The 23,098-nt window shown below is 32.8% G+C and overlaps 1 protein-coding gene across 1 annotated transcript; it reads left to right on the top strand.

Moving 5' to 3' along the window:
- Positions 1 to 15,214: 15,214 nt before the first annotated feature.
- Positions 15,215 to 15,732, top strand: LOC139900717 (uncharacterized). Its single transcript, XM_071883477.1, has 2 exons — positions 15,215 to 15,640; positions 15,718 to 15,732. The coding sequence occupies exons 1-2, from the start codon at positions 15,215 to 15,217 to the stop codon at positions 15,730 to 15,732; spliced, it is 441 nt and encodes a 146-aa protein (XP_071739578.1).
- Positions 15,733 to 23,098: the final 7,366 nt, after the last annotated feature.

Here is a 23,098-nt window from a genome sequence, read left to right as displayed (position 1 = left end):
CGGTCGAAGTCCAGACTCACTAATGTATCCTAACAAACTCGATAAGACACACTAATGCAAATTTCTGGTTCTCTAAGACCAACGCTCGGATACCAACTGAAATGTCCCGTTCATATCGATTATAAATGTTTCATATTAATTGATCTCTTTGCGAGGTTATGACCTCTATATGAGACGTTTTTCAAAGACTGCATTCGTTTTTAAAATAAACCATAACCTTTATTTTATCGACAAGGTTAAAAGGACACCACCTAGATTATCAATAAATGATAATCTAAAAATATCACACTTACACACTACCAATACATATTGGTTTACAATATTAATATGTTACAACAAAGTAAATCTCGAATGCAGTTTTAAACAATATTATACAAGCATGCTGACACCAAATCTTGTCCATATTTTAGCATGCAACAGTGAAAGCTCTTAATAATCATCTGAGAATAAACATGCTTTAAACGTCAACAAAAATGTTGGTGAGTTATAGATTTAACCTATATATTTATCAAATCGTAATAATAGACCACAAGATTTCATATTTCAATATACATCCCATACATAGAGATAAAAATCATTCATATGGTGAACACCTGGTAACCGACATTAACAAGATGCATATAAGAATATCCCCTATCATTCCGGGACATCCATCGGACATGATAAAAACGAATTCGAAGTACTAAAGTATCCGGTACTTTGGATGGGGTTTTTTAGGTCCAATAGATATATCTTTAGGATTCGCGTCAATTAGTAGATCGGTTTACTAATTCTTAGGCTACCAAGCAAAAAGGGGCATATTTGGCTTCGATCATTCACCCATATAATGTAGTTTCATTTACTTGTGTCTATTTCGTAAAACATTTATAAAACTGCATGTATTCTCATCCCAAAAATATTATATTTTAAAAATGGGACTATAACTCACTCTCACAGATTTTTACTTCGTCGGGAAGTAAGACTTGGCCACTGGTCGATTCACGAACCTATAACAAATATGTACATATATATCAAAGTATGTTCAAAATATATTTACAACATTTTTAATACATTTTACTGTTTTAAGTTTATTAAGTCAGCTGTCCTCGTTAGTAACCTACAACTAGTTATCCACAGTTAGATGTACAGAAATAAATTGATATATATTATCTTAAATCATTCCATGACCCAGTATATACACGTCTCAGGCTAGATCACAACTCAAAGTGTATATATTTTTTGGAATCAACCTCAACCCTGTATAGCTAACTCAAATATTACTGCATATAGAGTGTCTATGGTTGTTCCAAATAATATATATACATGGGTCGATATGATATGTCAAAACATTTGTATACGTGTCTATGGTATCCTAATATTACATAATATATTAGAATACATGTATAATACAATATAAGTTAGCTAGGATATGATTAATTTAGATTTGTTATCAATTTTCACGTAGCTACAACAAGCAAAATTATCCAATCTTGTTTTACCCATAACTTCTTCGTTTTAAATCCGTTTTGAGTGATTCAAGTTGCTATGATTTCATATTGAACTTAAGTTTATGAATCTAAATAGAAAAAGTATAAGTTTATAGTCGGAAATACAGGTTACAAGTCAATATTATAAGAGGTAGTCAATTCAGTCGAAAGAACGACGTCTTGATGACCATTTTGAAAAACATACTTTCACTTTGAGTTTAACCATGATTTTTGGATATAGTTTCATGTTCATAAGAAAAATCATTTTCCCAGAAGAACAACTTTTAAATCAAAGTTTATCATAGTTTTTAATTAGCTAACTCAAAACAGCCCGCGGTGTTACTACGACGGCTTATATCCGGTTTTACGGTGTTTTTCGTGTTTTCCGGTTTTAAATCATTAAGTTAGCATATAATATAGATATAGAACATGTGTCTAGTTGATTTTAAAATTCAAGTTAGAAGGATTAACTTTTGTTTACGAAAAAGTTTAGAATTAACTAAACTATGTTCTAGTGATTACAAGTTTAAACCTTCGAATAAGATAGTTTTATATATATGATTCGAATGATGTTATGAACATCATTACTACCTCAAATTTTGTGGATAAAACTACTGGAAATGAGAAAAATAGATCTAGCTTCAAAGGTTCCTTGGATGGCTTGAAAGTTCTTGAAGTAGAATCATGACACGAAAACAAGTTCAAGTAAGATTTCTACTCAAAATAAGATTGTTATAGATATAGAAATTGAATCAAAGTTTAAATATGAGTATTACCTTGTATTAGAAAGATATCTTACTGTAAATAAGAAAGATTTCTTGAGATTGGATGATCACTTGAAATGGAATTGCAAGATTGAAAGTAAGCTAGCAAACTTGGAAGTGTTGTTGGTGTGTTCTTGAGTAGTTGTTTTGTAACTTGGTTTATGTATGGATTTATGAACTAGATTGAGCTAGATTTTGATTAAGATGATGAAGAACACTTAGAACAAAGGAAGAACACTTGAGATAGAGAGAGTAATTTGATTCAAGAAAATTGCAAAGTGAATGTGTTTGTGGTACTCCTCTTTCACGTGAATATGGGGTAGTCATATAGGCTCCATTAGTTTGTAATTTTGTTAGATATTTCATGCTAGATGTTAAATGATGGTTCCCACATGTATTGGTGACTCACAAGGGCGGCTAAGAGCTGATCATTGGAGTGTATATACCAATAGTAAATACATTTAGAAGCTGTGTATTGTACGAGTACGAATACTGGTGCATACGAGTAGAATTGTTGATGAAAACGAATGAGGACGTAATTGTAAGTATTTTTGTTAAGTAGAAGTACTTTGATAAGTGTCTTGAAGTCTTTCAAAAGTGTATGAATACATATTAAAACACTACATGTATATACATTTTAACTGAGTCGTTAAATCATCGTTAGTCGTTATATGTAAGTGTTGTTTTGAAACATTTAAGTTAACGATCTTGTTAAATGTTGTTAACCCATTGTTTATTATATCTAATAAGATGTTAAATTATTACATTATCATGATATTATGATGTATTAATATATCTTAACATGATAATTATACAGTTAAATGTCGTTACAACGATAATCGTTACATATATGACTCGTTTCGAAATCCTTAAGTTAGTAGTCTTGTTTTTACATATGTAGTTCATTGTTAATACACTTAATGACATGTTTACTTATCATTTATCATAATTAAACATAGTGTATCAATATCTTAATATGATTCATATGTATTTAGTAAGACGTTGTTATAACGATAATCGTTATATATATCGTTTCGAGTTTCTTAATTCAATAAACTCATTTTTATGTATGTCACTCATTGTTATAAGAACATGGAAAAGTTAGGGTCATTACAATTGAATATGAAGAAATTGAGCTGAGCCCACAACTACAAGAAACTGTTTTCAAGCTCAACTCTCTTCGATTCATTCACCATAATGTTTCTTTCCTTATTTTGCCCTTAACTGATAACAAACTTGTTCTGTCAGTTGTGCAGGCACCAGAAATAGAACTAAAAAAGTAACCTGATAACTTAAAGTACTTATTCTTAGGAGATGGAGAAACACTTCCTATTATCACCTCAAAGAAGTTGACTCCTTTGCAAAATGACAGATTGCTTCGGCTTTGATGAGATCACAAGGAGGCTATTGGTTGGATAGTGGCTGATATAAAAGGTTTAAGCCCTTCTACATGCATGCATAAAATACATTTAGAAGAAGGTGCTACACCCATTAAATAAGTCCAACGCAGACTGAATCCACCAATGATAGAAGTGGTAAAGAAGGAAATTCAGAAACTTCTCAACGCAGGTATTATCTATCCAATTTCTGATACCAAATGGGTAAGTCCAATTCAGGTTGTTCCTAAGAAAATAGGTATTACTGTGGTTGAGAATACTGATTTACTCAAAATGGATGGAGAATTTGTATTGAATATAGAAAATTAAATGCTTTAACAAGAAAAGATCATTTTCCCATTCCATTTATAGATCAGATGCTAGAAATATTAGCGGGTAGTGCTTACTTTTGTTGTTTAGATGGTTATTCAGGTTTTCATTAGATCCTCGTTGCACCAGCGGACCAAGAAAAGACAACTTTCACGTGCCCTTTCGGTACGTTTGCTTTTAGGCGTATGCCTTTTGGTCTTTGCAACGCGCCAGTGACATTTCAGTGATGCATGGTTAGTATATTTTCTGAATTTGTTGAGGATATCATTGAGGTATTTATGAATGACTTCACTGTTCATGGTGATTCATTTGACACATGCTTAATTAATCTTGAAAAAATTCTTAAAAGATGCATAGAGTCAAATCTTGTCCTTAATTATGAAAAGTGTCAATTTATGGTTGATCAAGGTAATATTTTGGGTCATATTGTATCTGCTAGAGGTCTTGAAGTTGATAAGCTAAAATAGATATTATCAAATCGTTACCTTATCCCAAAAATGAGCGAGAAGTTCATTCTTTTCTTGGACATGCAGGTTTTTACAGGCGCGTTAAAGATGAATACCCCATTGATTTCTGACAATAGATTCACTGAACCAATTCCAGATTGGTTAGTGAGGTTACCCGAACCTCAGACGCTCGAATGCGTTCTTACTGTGTTATCTCCATTAACCTTTTTAACTACCGGTTCTGTTTCTTTATCTTGCTCAGTTTGTGGTTCTTGTGGAGTAGGAATAGAGTCATCAGAAATTACAGGCATTTCAGGTGGTTTAAGTGTAATACCACTTCTTGTGGTAATGACTTTAGCTGTTTCATTCCGGGGGTTAGCATTTGTATCGCTAGGTAGACTTCTCGGTTTTCTTTCACCTATTAACCTTGCTAGGTTACTCACTTCTTGTTCCAAATTTTGAATAGAAGCTTGTTGATTTCTAAATGCTTGAGCATTTTGTTCATTAGTTTGTTTCTGAGATGTGAAAAACTGAGTTTGAGATTCAACTAGCTTTGACATCATGTCTTCTAAATTTGGCTTTTTATCATCAGTTTGTGGTGGTTTATTTAGAAAAATAGGTCTTTGCTGATTATAAGTATTGTTAGATACTTCTTGTTTGCTAGGACCTTGTTGGTTGTTGTATGGAAATTTTCGGTTATAATTCTGATTTTGATTGTAGATTGGTCTTGGCGGTTGATAATTATTCTGATAATTATTTCCAGGCCTTTGGTTCATGTATGAAACATTCTCTCTCTGTTCCATTATTTGTTCAATACTGAGACAATCTTTTGTCAAATGTGGTCCTCCACACTGCTCACAACTAATTCGTATTGAGTGAATATCTTTAGTCATCTTTTCCATTCGTCTCTCGACAGCATCTATCTTTGCAGAAATGGAATCAAAGTCATGGCTAGAATCGGCTCTAGCTGCTTTAGATGATCTAACGATATCTTTTTCTTGGTGCCACTCATGTGAGTGGGAAGCAGTGTTATCAATAATTTTGTAAGCTTCAGTTGCGGTTTTCTTCATAATGGAACCACCGGCTGCTATATCGATATTTTTTCTTGTAGTGATGTCGCATCCTTGGTAGAATATTTGTACAATTTGATAAGTGTCTAAACCATGTTGCGGACATCCTCTCAACAACTTTCCAAATCTTGTCCACGCCTCATATAAAGTTTCATTTGACTTTTGCGTGAACGTAACTATTTCTCCTTAAAGTCTCGAAGCTTTAGATGCCGGAAAGAATTGTTTAAGAAATTTTTCAACTAAGACATCCCATGTATCAATCGCCCCTTCAGGTAACGATTCTAACCAATCTTTGGCTTCTCCCTTTAAAGTCCAGGGAAATAACATGAGATATATCTGTTCATCCTCCACTTCTCTAATTTTAAATAGAGTACAAATCCTATTAAAAGTTCAAAGATGTTCATTTGGATCTTCCTTCGGCGCACCACTAAATTGGCATTGATTAGTTACCTTGTGTAGGATTTGTCCTTTGATTTCATAATCTGGTGCATTAATGTCTGGTTGAGTAATTTCATGACCTTGGCCAGTGCGTTTAGCCCTCATTCGGTCTTCCATACTTAGAGGTTCCAGATTTTCCATGATTGAATTTGTTGAATCTGAATCACTAAGGGATTCTGACTTAATGGTTTCTTCCTCGACAATTTCTGGATGAGTGAATTGTGGTTCAGGATGAATGATTAATGGTTCAGGATCTCTGAATTGTCCCTGAATATCCTCTGGATTCTCAATTGTGAGGTCGGGTTCAAAAAATGGATTATCGGAAATTTGAATTGGAGTACTTGGTCAACTAGATGAAGATTCTAAAGAAAAATCAACAGCGATAATATTGGCTAGATGTCTTGATCGAGTTACAGGTGGTGAACGTATGAAAGGTGGTGAACGTTTTGCTCGGTGCATTCACTAAATATCCTATTAGTTATAAAAGATAAAAACTATATAAGTTATCAAATTAATAGACTTTTCTGATTTTGCCCACGTTTCGAATAGATCGGAAGCCCACAACTCGCCACTAACAAATCCAACTATTACTACGAACCAGAAAATTTTGGATGTCTATCAATTTAACCGCTTAAAATAATTTTTCGTTGAAATTTAAAGAAATTTTAGAGAAGAAATAGAAAATTTTATATCCTAAAAACTAGAGCGTCGAGAAAAAAGAAAGAAAAAGAGCGCGTCGGAAAAACGTCGAAAAATAAAAGGTCGAAAAATAATAAAAAGAACGTAGCGCGTCGAAACTTAAAAGTATAAAAACTAAGAATTAAAAGTTGCGTCTAAAGGTATTAAAGCTTAAAAGAATTCTATATCCAAAACAGCAATTATTTAAAAAGTACTAAAATCTTAAATACTAAAACAATAAGTGACGTCATAAAATTCTAAGACGCCTAAATCTTAATCTAAAGAAAAAGCACTTAAGGGATTTTACGGCAAAGCCTAAAAATCTAGAAATAAAAGTAAACTACGACAAAAACTATATCTTAAAACTAATTACAAACGAAAAATACAAATTACGAACTAAACTAATAAAAAGATACGAAAATATAAAAATAAAACTAAAGTTATAAAAATACAATTTTTTATAAAAATATTATTTTTATATTATTTATTTTATAAAAGTATTAATTTATTAATTATTAAAACTAATTATAACTTAAAAGTACAAATTAAATAAAACTAAATCTAATTATTATTAAAATAAACCCTAATTAGGGTTAATAATAATAATTATTATTAATACTCCGTAATTATTGATGTACCAGGTCTGGCGTATCAGGGGTTACCATGCGGTCACATGGTTTTAAAACACTGCAGCCATGCGATCGCATGGATTGCAGTTTCAGAAATGGTGCATGCCAAAAAATTGCAGGTTCAGCGTTTTATATATTTTTTTTACTTTTTTTTACTTTGATTTTTTACAAAAATTAAAATAAGTAATTAAAATACACTTATATTTTTAAGATCTAAAAAAAATACTTTTATACTTTATAAAATATATATTTTCGTTTTACTCTCTTTTTTTATGTTTTATATTTAAAAAGTATTTTTACAAAAGTAAAATTTTTTTTATATATATATAGCGTTTCGCTTCCGGCGTTTAAGCAGTCTCCGGCAGCGGCGCTAAAAATACTTGATGTGCGTAGAGGTGTATATGAAATAGTTATATTTTTACTACGAAATACTATTAAATACGATACAATTTTACACAAGTTATTTATTTATTTAAAGAGTGGATATACCTAAACCTTTCTACAACACTTATAGGCAGTGTACCTAATCGTACAGTAGTGTAGTTTTTAGTAAGTCCGGTTCATTCCACAGGGAGCTAGCCAAGTTTAACGCTATATTTTTAAAACTATATTTGTAAATATATAAATATATATATAAGTAGTTTTATTATTATAAAAGGGGGTTTTTACCGTTTAATGACCAGTTTGTCGATTTTAAAACTTTAGTCGCAGTTAAAACCTAATGTAAAATATTAAAAGTAAATATAACTTAATTTAAAGCGTAAAGTAAATAACGATAAATTAAAGTGCGATAAATAAAATGACGATAAATAAAATTGTGATAATTAAAAAGTACGATAATTAAAAGTGCAATAAATAAAATGACAGTAAATAAAAGTGCGATGAAATATGAAATAAAGGAATTATGCTTATTTAAACTTCCTTAATCATGATGTCCAACGTGTTGATTTTAGTTTATTACCATGGTTTAATTGTCCTTTGTCCTGGATTATTCGATATGTCCATACGGTTTTGTCCATAATAGTCCATCAGTCATAAATATAAAGTGCGAGAGTCTTCGTCAAATTATCCTTATACCCGAAGTCAAATATTCCAACTAATTGGGGATTCGAACTGTAACAAGGTCTTAATACTTTGTTTAATGAATACACCAGGTTACCGACTGCGTGTAATCCAAGGTTTTATTACTTTTTTAACAATTACACCAATTACCCTTGTATGTAATTCACCCCTGTTTCAACAAGTCTATTGACTATTAATCCATCTCCGTGTCTGGTAAAATGAACAATTATTGGTATTTATAGATATCCCGCCCACCGTACCCGATTAAGCGTAAGTGGTTATTTATAGATACGTCAAATTATAAGTCTATATATTAAATTAATGAGGTATCATTTAGTTAATATAAAGCCCATTAATAGCCCATAGTCTAATTTCCACAAGTGTCGTTCTTTTATCCAAACCCCAATTATGGTCCAAAGCCCAATTACCCCGTCTTTAATATTTTAGCCCAACATCACGATTACTTCAATTTAAATAAGCATAATAATATCTTAGCTACGAGACATTAATTTAAAAAGGTTGAACATAACTTACAATGATTAATAATAGCGTAGCGTTACACGGACAGAATTTCGACTTACACACTTACAACATTCGCTAACATACCCTTATTATTATTAAATTTAAATTAAAATTAAAATTATAAATTTTATATATATATATATATATATATATATATATATATATATATATCGTAGAGAGTGAGAGATAGATTAGAAAAAGGTGTGTTATTTTCGGCCAAAACACGCAAACTTTATAGGACCTGAGCAGATACAGTGCACCATGCGATCGCATGGTTTTTGGTCTTCCTGGCCATGCGGTCGCATGGCCTTCTTTTACAGCTCACATACTTTTATTTTTTATTTGCCGATGGTTTTAATAAATAAATATAATAAATATATAATTTTAAGAATTATTTATATATTATATTATATTTATGTGCATAGTTTACTTTTAATTTTTAGTCCGTTGCGTCGCGCGTTGAGAGTTGACTCTGATCCCGGTTCCGGATTTTCGAACGTCCTTTCGTACTATTTAATATCTTGTACTTTGCGTTTTGCGGCTCGTACTCTTGTAACTTTTAGATGTTTTTCATCAATAATTTGAACCACTTTGATTGTACTTTGTACTTTTGAGCTTTTTGGTCGTTTGCGTCTTTAATTCGTTGAATCTGTCTTTTGTCTTCACCTTTTATTATTTAAATGAATATCACTTGTAAATAGAACAATTGCAACTAAAAGCTTGTCTTTCTTGAGGGATAATTCTATGAAATCTATGTTCGTTTTTAGCATTATCAAATATTCCCACACTTGAGTTTTGTTTGTCCTCAAGAAATATAGTCTTGAAATAAAAATACTAGAATCACTTCTTTATTCTTCACACTTTGTACATCAGTGATTTCGATTTGGCGGTATGAACAATGATAGTAACGTTGTGGTTTACAGTCCCACCTGACTATAAAAATTTAGATCCTTTAGGAAATTGGGTCTTTATGAAAACATTTGATCTTTTGAAAATTCAATCTAGCTTTTACCCTAGATAAGTTTTCCGGAATAACCTTTCACCGGTGTTTGCAAAATGTTTTTGTGGGTTTGGTGGGTTTCAGATTTGAAAATTTTAGCTCAAAACTTGCGGTTTTGTGTCACCCACTTGCTTAACTTGTATTGGGAAAGCAACACGTCCAGTATTCTTGCTCCGTATATTACCTTTCGGTAAACTACCGTCCGGTTGTAAAGGAAAGCGTTGAATAAGTAACTGTTAAGGCAATGTCCCGTGACATGCTTTTGATTATGGTCTATAACGTGTCGGATGCAATTACTATCCTTTGTAGGAGCAATAGGAAAGATCACCCTATAATTTTTCGGTCTGGCACAAGGTCCTGTCTTCAACCATGCTATGCAACCACTGTTCTTACGGTTGACACCCGATTTGGTTCAGGTGACCTAATGAATTCCAGGTGAATTCCTAGGATTTTACGTTCAATGGTAATGAACGCATTAAAAATGGGTTTTCAGAAAACAAATCGGTTTGTAATTTTGATCAAAATATTTTCTCGTTCAAGCTTGAGTTTAGATATCATCGAATTCCATGAGTTTGTAATTCTCAATCTTTAAAGTCAATCTCAAGGATTGAGTAATATCAGTCTTAAAAGCTGATTTTTGATCTTTAAGGAGATTATCCTTTCTGGAGATCTGATTCATTAGTCTTATAAGCTAATTTGCATGGTGCCCCCCATTGTACGAGACAGATCCTCTCATGGTTAGGGTAAGTCTGAGCACTTAGCGACCCTGTTTGATGCTGAGGTCCGTGGATTTTCAGCTGATTTTCGAGAAAACTTTTCAAGGTTTTTCGTAGACTCTACAACTGGTCTGGACGACAACTTCCTGACCTAAATCAAGAAGCGCGTGTCTTTTTCGGAAGACTTTACTTCCTTTTAATGATGGAATTGATTCATCGTGTAGATCCATATTTCTTTCAAATATATTATAAGAAATTGGGTAAAACTGATAAAATTGTCCAAAACAAATGTATCTTCAATTATTTGTACAAAAATATGTGATATATGTTATAAATAATTTGGTAAATTTTTCCCACACTTGGCTTTTATTTTCCTTTCTTTGCCTTTTTATTTTCCTCTATTCCATTTTAAATGAATTCTAACATTTTAGGTTGTTTCTCAATTTATGTCCTTTCCGAGGTAACAATAATTTCGGTGTTAACACATAGTTTTATCATTCATAAATATGTATAAACATGATTTTGAATTCATTTATTTAAAAATTTTGAAAAATTTTACTAGAATTGGGTAGTCAGTATATAAGACTGGGGCTGTTCTTTATTATCAGAGAGCACTAGATTCTAATACAACTACTGCGTTACTAGTATTTTTTAAGGTAACCAAGTGTTTAAATTAAAATTTTTAAAAATCTGAAAGAATTTAACCCCACGGTCTTTTGTCCAAACCTTAATTATGGTACAAAATCTAATAACCCGTCTTAATATTTAGTCTAACATCACGATTACTTTGGCTCAAATAAGCATAATAATAACTTAGTTACGAGACATTAATTTAAAAAGGAAGAACATAGCTTACAGTGGTGATTAATCGCGTAGCGTTGCACGGACAGAATTTCGACTTAAAACCCGTAAAACATTCTTAAAATAACTTTATTATTATTAACTTAAAATTAAAATTATATTATAAATATATATATATTTACGTTACATATGAAGGAAAAGAAAAAGGTATGTTTTACTCGTCGAAAAATGCTGAATTTATAGGACCTGGCCAGATTTCTGGCTTCATACGATCGCATGAAAAATGGTCTTCCTGGCCATACGATCGCATGGCCAGCTGGATCAGGCCACCTACTTTTGTTTTCTAGTTTTGCCGACGTTTTAATATATAATATAATATATATATAATTTTAAGAATTATTTATATATTATATTATATTTATGTGCATAGTTGACTTGTAATTTTAGCTCCGTTGCGTCGCGCGTTGATAGTTGGCTCAAGTCCAGGTTCCGAATTTTCGAACGTCCTTGTGTACAATTTAATATCTTGTATTTTGCGTTTTGCGTCTCATACTCTTGTAATTTTGAGACGTTTCTCATCAATAAATTGAACCACTTGGATTGTATCTTGTACATTTGAGCTTTTTGGTCATTTGCGTCTTCAAATCGTCGTTTTCTTCTTTTGTCTTCGCACTTATTTATTTAAACGAATATTTACATATTGGATGGTTTCATTTGTATTGTATTATTAATCTGAAATCTCCGGTAGCGGTGCCAAAAATACTTGATGTCAAAAATACTTGATGTGCGTCGAGGTGTATACGAAATAGTTATATTTTTACTACGAAATACTATTAAATACGATATAATTTTACACAAGTTATTTATTTATTTAAAGAGTGGATATACCTAAACCTTTCTACAACACTTATAGGCAGTGTACCTAATCGTACAGTAGTGTAGTTTTTAGTAAGTCCGGTTCGTTCCACAGGGAGCTAGCCAAGTTTAACGCTATATTTTTAAAACTATATTTGTAAATATATAAATATATATATAAGTAGTACTATTATTATAAAAGGGGGTTTTTACCATTTAATGACCGGTTTGTCGATTTTAAAACTTTAGTCGCAGTTAAAACCTAATGTAAAATATTAAAAGTAAATATAACTTAATTTAAAGCGTAAAGTAAATAACGATAAATTAAAGTGCGATAAATAAAATGACGATAAATAAAATTGCGATAATTAAAAGTGCAATAAATAAAATGACAGTAAATAAAAGTGCAATGAAATATGAAATAAAGGAATTACACTTATTTAAACTTCCGTAATCATGATGTTTGACGTGTTGATTTTAGTTTATTACCATGGGTTAATTGTCCTTTGTCCTGGATTATTCGATATGTCCATACGGTTTTGTCCATAATAGTCCATCAGTCATAAATATAAAGTGCGAGAGTCTTCATCAAATTATCCTTATACCCGAAGTCAAATATTCCAACTAATTGGGGATTCGAACTGTAACAAGGTCTTAATACTTTGTTTAATGAATACACCATGTTATCGACTGCATGTAATCCAATGTTTTATTACTTTGTTAACAATTACACCAATTACCCTTGTATGTAATTCATCCCTGTTTCAACAAGTCTATTGACTATTAATCCATCCCCGTGTCCGGTAAAATGAACAATTATTGGTATTTAGAGATATCCCGCCCACCGTACCCGATTAAGCGTAAGTGGTTATTTATAGATACGTCAAATTATAAGTCTATATATTAAATTAACGAGGTATCATTTAGTTAATATAAGGCCCATTAATAGCCCATAGTCTAATTTCCACAAGTGTCGTTCTTTTATCCAAACCCCAATTATGGTCCAAAGCCCAATTACCCCGTCTTTAATATTTTAGCCCAACATCACGATTACTTCAATTTAAATAAGCATAATAATAACTTAGCTATGAGACATTAATTTAAAAAGGTTGAACATAACTTACAATAATTAATAATAGCGTAGCGTTACATGGACAGAATTTCGACTTACACACTTACAACATTCGCTAACATACCCTTATTATTATTAAATTAAAATTAAAATTAAAATTATAAATTATATATATATATATATATATATATATATATATATATATATATATATATCATAGAGAGTGAGATATAGATTAGAAAAAGGTGTGTTATTTTCGGCCAAAACACGCGAACTTTATAGGACCTGAGCTGATACAGTGCACCATGCGATCGCATGGTTTTTGGTCTTCCTGGCCATGCGATCGCATGGCCTTCTTTTACAGCTCACATACTTTTGTTTTTTATTTGCCGACGGTTTTAATAAATAAATATAATATATATATATATAATTTTAAGAATTATTTATATATTATATTATATTTATGTGCATAGTTGACTTGTAATTTTTAGTCCGTTGCGTCGCGCGTTGAGAGTTGACTCTGGTCCCGGTTCTGGATTTTCGAACGTCCTTTCGTACAATTTAATATCTTGTACTTTGCGTTTTGTGGCTCGTACTCTTGTAACTTTTAGACGTTTCTTATCAATAATTTGAACCACTTTAATTGTACTTTGTACTTTTGAGCTTTTTGGTCGTTTGCGTATTCAATTCGTCAAATCTGTCTTTTGTCTTCACCTTTTATTATTTAAACGAATGTCACTTGTAAATAGAACAATTGCAACTAAAAGCTTGTCTTTCTTGTGGGATAATGCTATGAAATATATGTTCGTTTTTAGCATTATCAAGTTGCAACTCTTAGGAAAGACATATGTGGTATAAGACAGATTAGTGGTGAAACCTTGTACGAGTATTGGGAGAGATTTAAACAGCTTGTTGCTAGTTGCCTTCAACACCAAATTAACGAGCAACTTCTCATTCAATATTTCTATGAAGGTTTACTACCTTTTAATAGGATTATAATTGATGTCGTAAGTGGAAGAGCTTTGGTGCATAAAACTTCTACTCAAGCAAGAACTTTGATCTCAAACATGGCTGCTAATTTATAACAATTTGGAATGAGACAAGACTGTGCAACTAAAGATGTTAATCAGGTAACTTCGTCTTATGATCAACGTTTATATAATCTCACGTCTCTTATGGAAAAATTGGTGGCAGGTAATTTGCAACAGGTTAAAGCATGCGGTATTTGTTCAAATGTTGGTCACCCAACTGATATGTGCCCTACACTTCAAGATGCGTCAACCGAATAGATAAATGCTATAGAAGGGTTCCCAGGTGCACCACAAAGAAAGTATGATCCGTATTTGAATACTTACAATTCGGGGTGGAGTGATCATCCTAATCTAAGTTATGGGAATCGTCAGGCACCTTATCAACAACACCAACCTAGACCGCAAGTTCAGTTTCAGCCATCATCTTCACAACCAGCTATGTCTCTTGAAGAAATTGTTAAATCACTTGCTCTTAACACGCAACAGTTTCAACAGGAAACCATGACCAGTATTCAGAATCTTGAAACCTAAATTGGTCAGTTAGCAACTTCCGTGAACCGATTAGAATCTCAAGCCTCAAGTAAGCTTCCATCGCAAACCGTCACTAATCCTACACAGAATGCAAGTACAATCACTTTAACAAGTGGAAAGACGCTGAATGAACCTTCTGATCGTGAATTAGAAAAAGAGTTTGTAGCAAAGGAAATGTGTCCCAAAAAGATAAAACTAAAACACCCACCAAACCCGTTCAAGAGGAAATTGTGTACCTCCTCTGTTTCCTGCTCGATTTGCAAAGTCCAAAAAGAACAACACGAGAAATAGCTTATTGAAACCTTCCGCAAGGTTTAGATAAAAATTCCACTTCGTTATTCTATTAAACAGATTCCTCGATATGCAAAGTTCTTAAAAGAACTTTGTACTTCAAAAAAAAAAGCTTAAAGGGAATGAAAAAGTTCGAATGGGCGAGAATGTGTCTCCTATGATTCAAAGGAAACTGCAACCAAAATGCAAGGATCCATGTATGTTTACTATTCCTTGTATAATTGGTAATGTTAAGATCGAAAGGGAAATGTTAGATCTAGGAGCTTCTATTAACGTTATGCCTCGTTCTGTTTATAACTCTTTGAACGGTGGAAAGTTAAAGGAAACAGGTGTAATTATACAGCTTGCTGATCGTTCAAATGCATATCCCGATGGTGTTATAGAAGACTTATTAGTTCAGGTCAAAGAACTTGTTTTTCCGGCTGACTTTTATGTTGTTGATATGGGAGAGGATATACCTTTCAATTCAGCCTCTATTTTGCTTGGGAGACCATTTTTGAAAACTGCAAGGACTAATATTGATGTTTATAACGGGATACTTACTATGGAATTTGATGGTCATGTTATTAAATTTAATATTTATGATTCCATGAAATTTCCATGTAATGAGCATTCTGTTTTTTATGTTGATCTTATTAGTTGTTTGAAACATAAAGTTTTTGAGTTAAATGATAGTGAACCACTGAAGGTAGCACTTGAGTATAATGTTACAGGAAGTGATGAAATGTCCCGTTCATATCGATTATAAATGTTTCATATTAATTGATCTCTTTGCGAGGTTTTGACCTCTATATGAGACGTTTTTTAAAGACTGCATTCGTTTTTAAAATAAACCATAACCTTTATTTTATCGACAAGGTTAAAAGGACACCACCTAGATTATCAATAAATGATAATCTAAAAATATCACACTTACACACTACCAATACATATTGGTTTACAATATTAATATGTTACAACAAAGTAAATCTCGAATGCAGTTTCAAACAATATTAAACAAGCATGCTGACACCAAATCTTGTCCATATTTTAGCATGCAACAGCGGAAGTCTTAATAATCACCTGAGAATAAACATGCTTTAAACGTCAACAAAAATGTTAGTGAGTTATAGGTTTAACCTATATATTTATCAAATCGTAATAATAGACCACAAGATTTCATATTTCAATATACATCCCATACATAGAGATAAAAATCATTCATATGGTGAACACCTGGTAACCAACATTAACAAGATGCATATAAGAATATCCCCTATCATTTCGGGACATCCATCGGACATGATAAAAACGAATTCAAAGTACTAAAGCATCCGGTACTTTGGATGGGGTTTGTTAGGCCCAATAGATATATCTTTAGGATTCGCATCAATTAGTAGATCGGTTTACTAATTCTTAGGCTACCAAGCAAAAAGGGGCATATTCGGCTTCGATCATTCACCCATATAATGTAGTTTCATTTACTTGTGTCTATTTCATAAAATATTTATAAAACTGCATGTATTCTCATCCCAAAAATATTAGATTTTAAAAGTGGGACTATAACTCACTCTCACAGATTTTTACTTCGTCGGGAAGTAAGACTTGGCCACTGGTCGATTCAAGAACCTATAACAAATATGTACATATATATCAAAGTATGTTCAAAATATATTTACAACATTTTTAATACGTTTTACTAAAATATATTTACAACATTTTTAATATGTTTTACTGTTTTAAGTTTATTAAGTTAGCTGTCCTCGTTAGTAACCTACAACTAGTTGTCCACAGTTAGATGTACATAAATAAATCGATATATATTATCTTGAATCAATTCACGACTCAGTGTATACACATCTCAGGCTAGATCACAACTCAAAGTATATATATTTTTAGAATCAACCTGAACCCTGTATAGCTAACTCAAATATTACTGCATATAGAGTGTCTATGGTTGTTCCAAATAATATATATACATGGGTCGATATGATATGTCAAAATATTTGTATACGTGTCTATTGTATCCCAAGATTACATAATATATTAGAATACATATATAATACAATATAAGTTAGCTAGGATATGATTAATATAGATTTGTTATCAACTTTTACGTAGTTACAACAAGCAAAATTATCCAATCTTGTTTTACCCATAACTTCTTCGTTTTAAATCCGTTTTGAGTGATTCAAGTTGCTATGGTTTCATATTGAACTTAAGTTTATGAATCTAAATAGAAAAGTATAAGTTTATAGTCGGAAATATAGGTTACAAGTCAATATTATAAGAGGTAGTCATTTCAGTCGAAAGAACGATGTCTTGTTGACCATTTTGAAAAACATACTTCCACTTTGAGTTTAATCATGATTTTTGGATATAGTTTCATGTTCATAAGAAAAATCATTTTCCCAGAAGAACAACTTTTAAATCAAATTTTATCATAGTTTTTAATTAGCTAACCCAAAACAGCCCGCGGTGTTACTACGACGGCGTATATCCGGTTTTACGGTGTTTTTCGTGTTTTCCGGTTTTAAATCATTAAGTTAGCATATCATATAGATATAGAACATGTGTCTAGTTGATTTTAAAAGTCAAGTTAGAAGGATTAACTTTTGTTTGCGAACAAGTTTAGAATTAACTAAACTATGTTCTAGTGATTACAAGTTTAAACCTTCGAATAAGATAGTTTTATATATATGATTCGAATGATGTTATGAACATCATTACTACCTCAAGTTTTGTGGATAAACCTACTGGAAATGATAAAAATAGATCTAGCTTCAAAGGATCCTTGGATGGCTTGAAAGTTCTTGAAGTAGAATAATGACACGAAAACAAGTTCAAGTAAGATTTCTACTCAAAATAAGATTGTTATAGATATAGAAATTGAATCAAAGTTTGAATATGAGTATTGCCTTGTATTAGAAAGATATCTTACTGTAATTAAGAAAGATTTCTTGAGATTGGATGACCACTTGAAATGGAATTGCAAGATTGAAAGTAAGCTAGCAAACTTGGAAGTGTTGTTGGTGTGTTCTTGAGTAGTTGTTTTGTAACTTGGTTTATGTATGGATTTATGAACTAGATTGAGCTAGATTTTGATGAAGATGATGAAGAACACTTAGAACAAAGGAAGAACACTTGAGAGAGAGTAATTTGATTCAAGAAAATTGCAAAGTGAATGTGTTTGTGGTACTCCTCTTTCACGTGAATATGGGGTAGTCATATAGGCTCCATTAGTTTGTAATTTTGTTAGATATTTTATGCTAGATGTTAAATGATTGTTCCCACATATGTCGGTGACTCATAAGGGCAGCTAAGAGCTGATCATTGGAGTTTATATACCAATAGTAAATACATTTAGAAGCTGTGTATTGTACGAGTACGAATACGGGTGCATACGAGTAGAATTGTTGATGAAAACGAATGAGGACGTAATTGTAAGCATTTTTGTTAAGTAGAAGTACTTTGATAAGTGTCTTGACTTCTTTCAAAAGTGTATGAATACATATTAAAACACTACATGTATATACATTTTAACTTAGTCGTTAAATCATCGTTAGTCGTTACATGTAAGTGTTGTTTTGAAACCTTTAAGTTAACGATCTTGTTAAATGTTGTTAACCCATTATTTATTATATCTAATGAGATGTTAAATTATTACATTATCATGATATTATGATGTATTAATATATCTTAACATGATAATTATACAGTTAAATGTCTTTACAATGATAATCATTACATATATGACTCGTTTTGAAATCCTTAAGTTAGTAGTGTTGTTTTTACATATGTAGTTCATTGTTAATACACTTAATGACATGTTTACTTATCATTTATCATAATTAAACATAGTTTATCAATATGATTCATATGTATTTAGTAAGACGTTGTTATAACGATAATCGTTATATATATCGTTTCGAGTTTCTTAATTCAATAAACTCATTTTTATGTATATCACTCATTGTTAATATATATAGTGAGATACTTACTTATCATAATATCATGTTAACTATATATATATATATATATATATATATATATATATATATATATATATATATATATATATATGTGTCATCATATAGTTTTTACAAGTTTTAACGTTCGTGAATCGCCGGTCAACTTGGGTGGTCAATTGTCTACATGAAACTCAATTTAATTAATCAAGTTTTAACAAATTTGATTGCTTAACATGTTGGAAACATTTAATCATGTAAAATATCAATTTCATAGTATATAAGAACATGGAAAATTTAGGGTCACTATAGTACCTACCCGTTAAATAAATTTCGCCCCGAAATTTTAAGCAGTTGGAGGTGTTGAAGTATCTTCTGGAAATAAGTGCGGGTATTTCTTATTCATCTGATCTTCTCGTTCCCAGGTGAACTCGGGTCCTCTACGAGCATTCCATCAAAACTTAACAATTGGTGTCTTGTTTTGCTTGAGTCTTTTAACCTCACGATCCATTATTTCGACGGGTTCTTCAATGAATTGTAGTTTTTCATTAATTTGGATTTCGCCTAACGGAAGTGAGATCTTCTTTAGCAAAACATTTCTTCAAATTCGAGACGTGGAAAGTGTTATGTACAGCCGCGAGTTGTTGAGGTAACTCAAGTCGGTAAGCTACTGGTCCGACATGATCAATAATCTTGAATGGCCCAATGTACCTTGGATTTAGTTTCCCCCGTTTACCAAATCGAACAACGCCTTTCCAAGGTAAAACATTAAGCATGACCATCTCTCCAATTTCGAATTCTATATCTTTTCTCTTAATATCCGCATAGCTCTTTTGTCGACTTTGGGCGGTTTTTAACCGTTGTTGGATTTGAATGATTTTCTTCGTGGTTTCTTGAATAATTTCTGGACCCGTAATCTGTCTATCCCCCACTTCACTCCAACAAATCGGAGACCTGCACTTTCTACTATAAAGTGCCTCAAACGGCGCCATTTCAATGCTCGAGTGGTAACTATTGTTGTAGGAAAATTCTGCTAACGGTAGATGTCGATCCCAATTGTTTCCAAAATCAATAACACATGCTCGTAGCATGTCTTCAAGCGTTTGTATCGTCCTTTCGCTCTGCCCATCAGTTTGTGGATGATAGGCAGTACTCATGTCTAGATGAGTTCCTAATGCTTGTTGTAATGTCTGCCAGAATCTTGAAATAAATCTGCCATCCCTATCAGAGATAATAGAGATTGGTATTCCATGTCTGGAGACGACTTCCTTCAAATACAGTCGTGCTAACTTCTCCATCTTTTCATCTTCTCTTATTAGCAGGAAGTGTGCTGATTTGGTGAGACGATCAACTATTACCCAAATAGTATCAAAACCACTTGCAGTCCTTGGCAATTTAGTGATGAAATCCATGGTAATGTTTTCCCACTTCCATTCCGAGATTTCGGGTTGTTGAAGTAGACCTGATGGTTTCTGATGCTCAGTTTTGACCTTAGAACACGTCAAACATTCTCCTACGTATTTAGCAACATCGGCTTTCATACCCGGCCACCAAAAATGTTTCTTGAGATCCTTGTACATCTTCTCCGCTCTAGGATGTATTGAGTATCTAGTTTTATGAGCTTCTCTATGTACCATTTCTCTCATATCTCCAAATTTTGGTACCCAAATTCTTTCAGCCCTATACCGGGTTCCGTGTTCCCGAATATTAAAATGCTTCTCCGATCCTTTGGGTATTTCATCCTTTAAATTTCCCTATTTTAAAACTCCTTGTTGCGCCTCCTTTATTTGAGTAGTAAGGTTAGTGTGAATAATTATATTCATAGCTTTTACTCGAATGGGTTCTCTGTCCTTTCTGCTCAAGGCGTCGGCTACCACATTTGCCTTCTCCGGGTGGTAACGAATCTCAAAGTCGTAATCATTCAACAATTCAATCCACCTGCGTTGCCTCATGTTCAGTTGTTTCTGATTAAATATGTGTTGAAGACTTTTGTGGTCGGTATATATAATACTTTTGACCCTATATAAGTAGTGCCTCCAAGTCTTTAATGCAAAAACAATCGCGCCTAATTCCAAATCATGCGTCGTATAATTCTGCTCGTGAATCTTCAATTGTCTAGACGCATAAGCAATTACCTTAGTTCGTTGCATTAATACACAACCGAGACCTTGCTTTGAGGCGTCACAATATATCACAAAATCGTCATTCCCTTCAGGTAATGACAATATAGGTGCCGTAGTTAACTTTTTCTTCAACAATTGAAACACTTTCTCTTGTTCATCCTTGCACTCAATTTTCTTCCCTTTATGCGTTAAGGCAGTCAATGGTTTTTCTATTTTAGAAAAATCTTGGATGAATCTCCTGTAATAACCAGCCAGCCCTAAAAATTGGCGTATGTGTTTCGGAGTTTTCGGGGTTTCTCACTTTTCAACGATTTCAATCTTTGCTGGATCCACCTGAATACCTTCTTTGTTCACTATGTGACCGAGGAATTGAACTTCTTCTAACTAAAATGCACACTTTGAAAACTTAGCGTACAGTTTTTCTTTTCTCAGCAACTCTAGCACTTTTCTCAAATGTTCTTCGTGCTCTTGATCATTCTTCGAGTAAATAAGTATGTCATCGTTGAAAACAATGACAAACTTGTCAAGATATGGCCCATACACTCGGTTCATTATGTCCATGAACATAGCTGGTGCGTTAGTCAATCCAAACGGCATAACCATAAACTCGTAATGACCGTAACGCGTCCTAAAAGCAGTCTTCGGAAATCAAATAAGTCGTCGATTCTCGGTAATGGGTAACGGTTCTTGATGGTAAGTTTGTTCAACTCTCGGTAGTCGATACACAATCTGAATGTACCATCTTTCTTCTTGACAAACAAAATAGGAGCTCCCCATGGTGATGTACTTGGTCGAATGAAACCACGCTCTAAAAGTTCCTGTAACTGACTTTGTAATTCTTTCATTTCGCTGGGTATGAGTCTGTATGGAGCACGAGCTATAGGTGCAGCTCCTGGTACAAGGTCTATTTGAAATTCAACGGATCGATGTGGGGGTAATCCCGGTAATTCTTTCGAAAATACATCGGGAAATTATTTTGCGACAGGAACATCACTGATGTTCTTTTCTTCTGGTTTAACTTCCTTAATGTGTGCTAGAATGACGTAACAACCTTTTCTTATTAGTTTTTGTGCCTTCAAACTACTAATAAGATTTAACTTCGCATTGTTCTTTTCTCCGTACACCATTAAAGGTTTTCCTTTTTCACGCATAATGCGAATCTCATTTTTGTAACAAACGACCTCTGCTCTCACCTTTTTCAACCAGTCCATGCCAATTGTTACATCAAAACTCCCTAACTCTACTGGTATTAAATCAATCTTAAACGTTTCATCCCCCAGTTTAATTTCTCTATCCCGACATATATTATCTGCTGATATTAATTTACCGTTTGCTAATTCGAGTAAAAATTTATTATCCAAAGGCGTCAATGGGCAACTTAATTTAGCATAAAAATCTCTACTCATATAGCTTCTATCCGCACCCGAATCAAATAAAACATAAGCAGATTTATTGTCGATAAGAAACGTACCCGTAACAAGCTCCGGGTCTTCCTGTGCTTCTGCCGCATTAATATTGAAAACTCTTCCGCGGCCCTGCCCATTAGTATTCCCCTGATTCGAGCAATTTCTAATAATGTGGCCCGGTTTTCCACATTTATAACAAACAGCGTTGGTATTACTTGCTCCGACACTATTCGTTCCGGCATTACTTGTTCCGACACTATTTGTTCCTTTAGTTCTATTAAACTTTGGTCCGTAGACCTCACACTTTGTCGTGCTATGACCATTTCTTTTACACATGTTGCAAAATGTCGTGCAAACCCCGGGTGATTTTCTTCACACCTTTGACATGGCTGTTTTTGGTTTTTGTTACCGTTGTTGTTATTTAGGTTGTTGTTGGGATAGCTATTGTTGTTGAAACGGTTGTTGTAGTTGTTGTTGTTGTTGTTGGGACTTTTGTTGTAGTTATTGTTAAGATTGCGGTTATTGTTGCAATTGTTGTTGCGGT

Source organism: Rutidosis leptorrhynchoides, chromosome 3 (assembly GCF_046630445.1).
Source record: "Rutidosis leptorrhynchoides isolate AG116_Rl617_1_P2 chromosome 3, CSIRO_AGI_Rlap_v1, whole genome shotgun sequence".
Taxonomy (NCBI): domain Eukaryota; kingdom Viridiplantae; phylum Streptophyta; class Magnoliopsida; order Asterales; family Asteraceae; genus Rutidosis; species Rutidosis leptorrhynchoides.
Note: the sequence above shows the minus strand (reverse complement) of the source record. Positions and strands in the feature narration are given on the sequence as shown.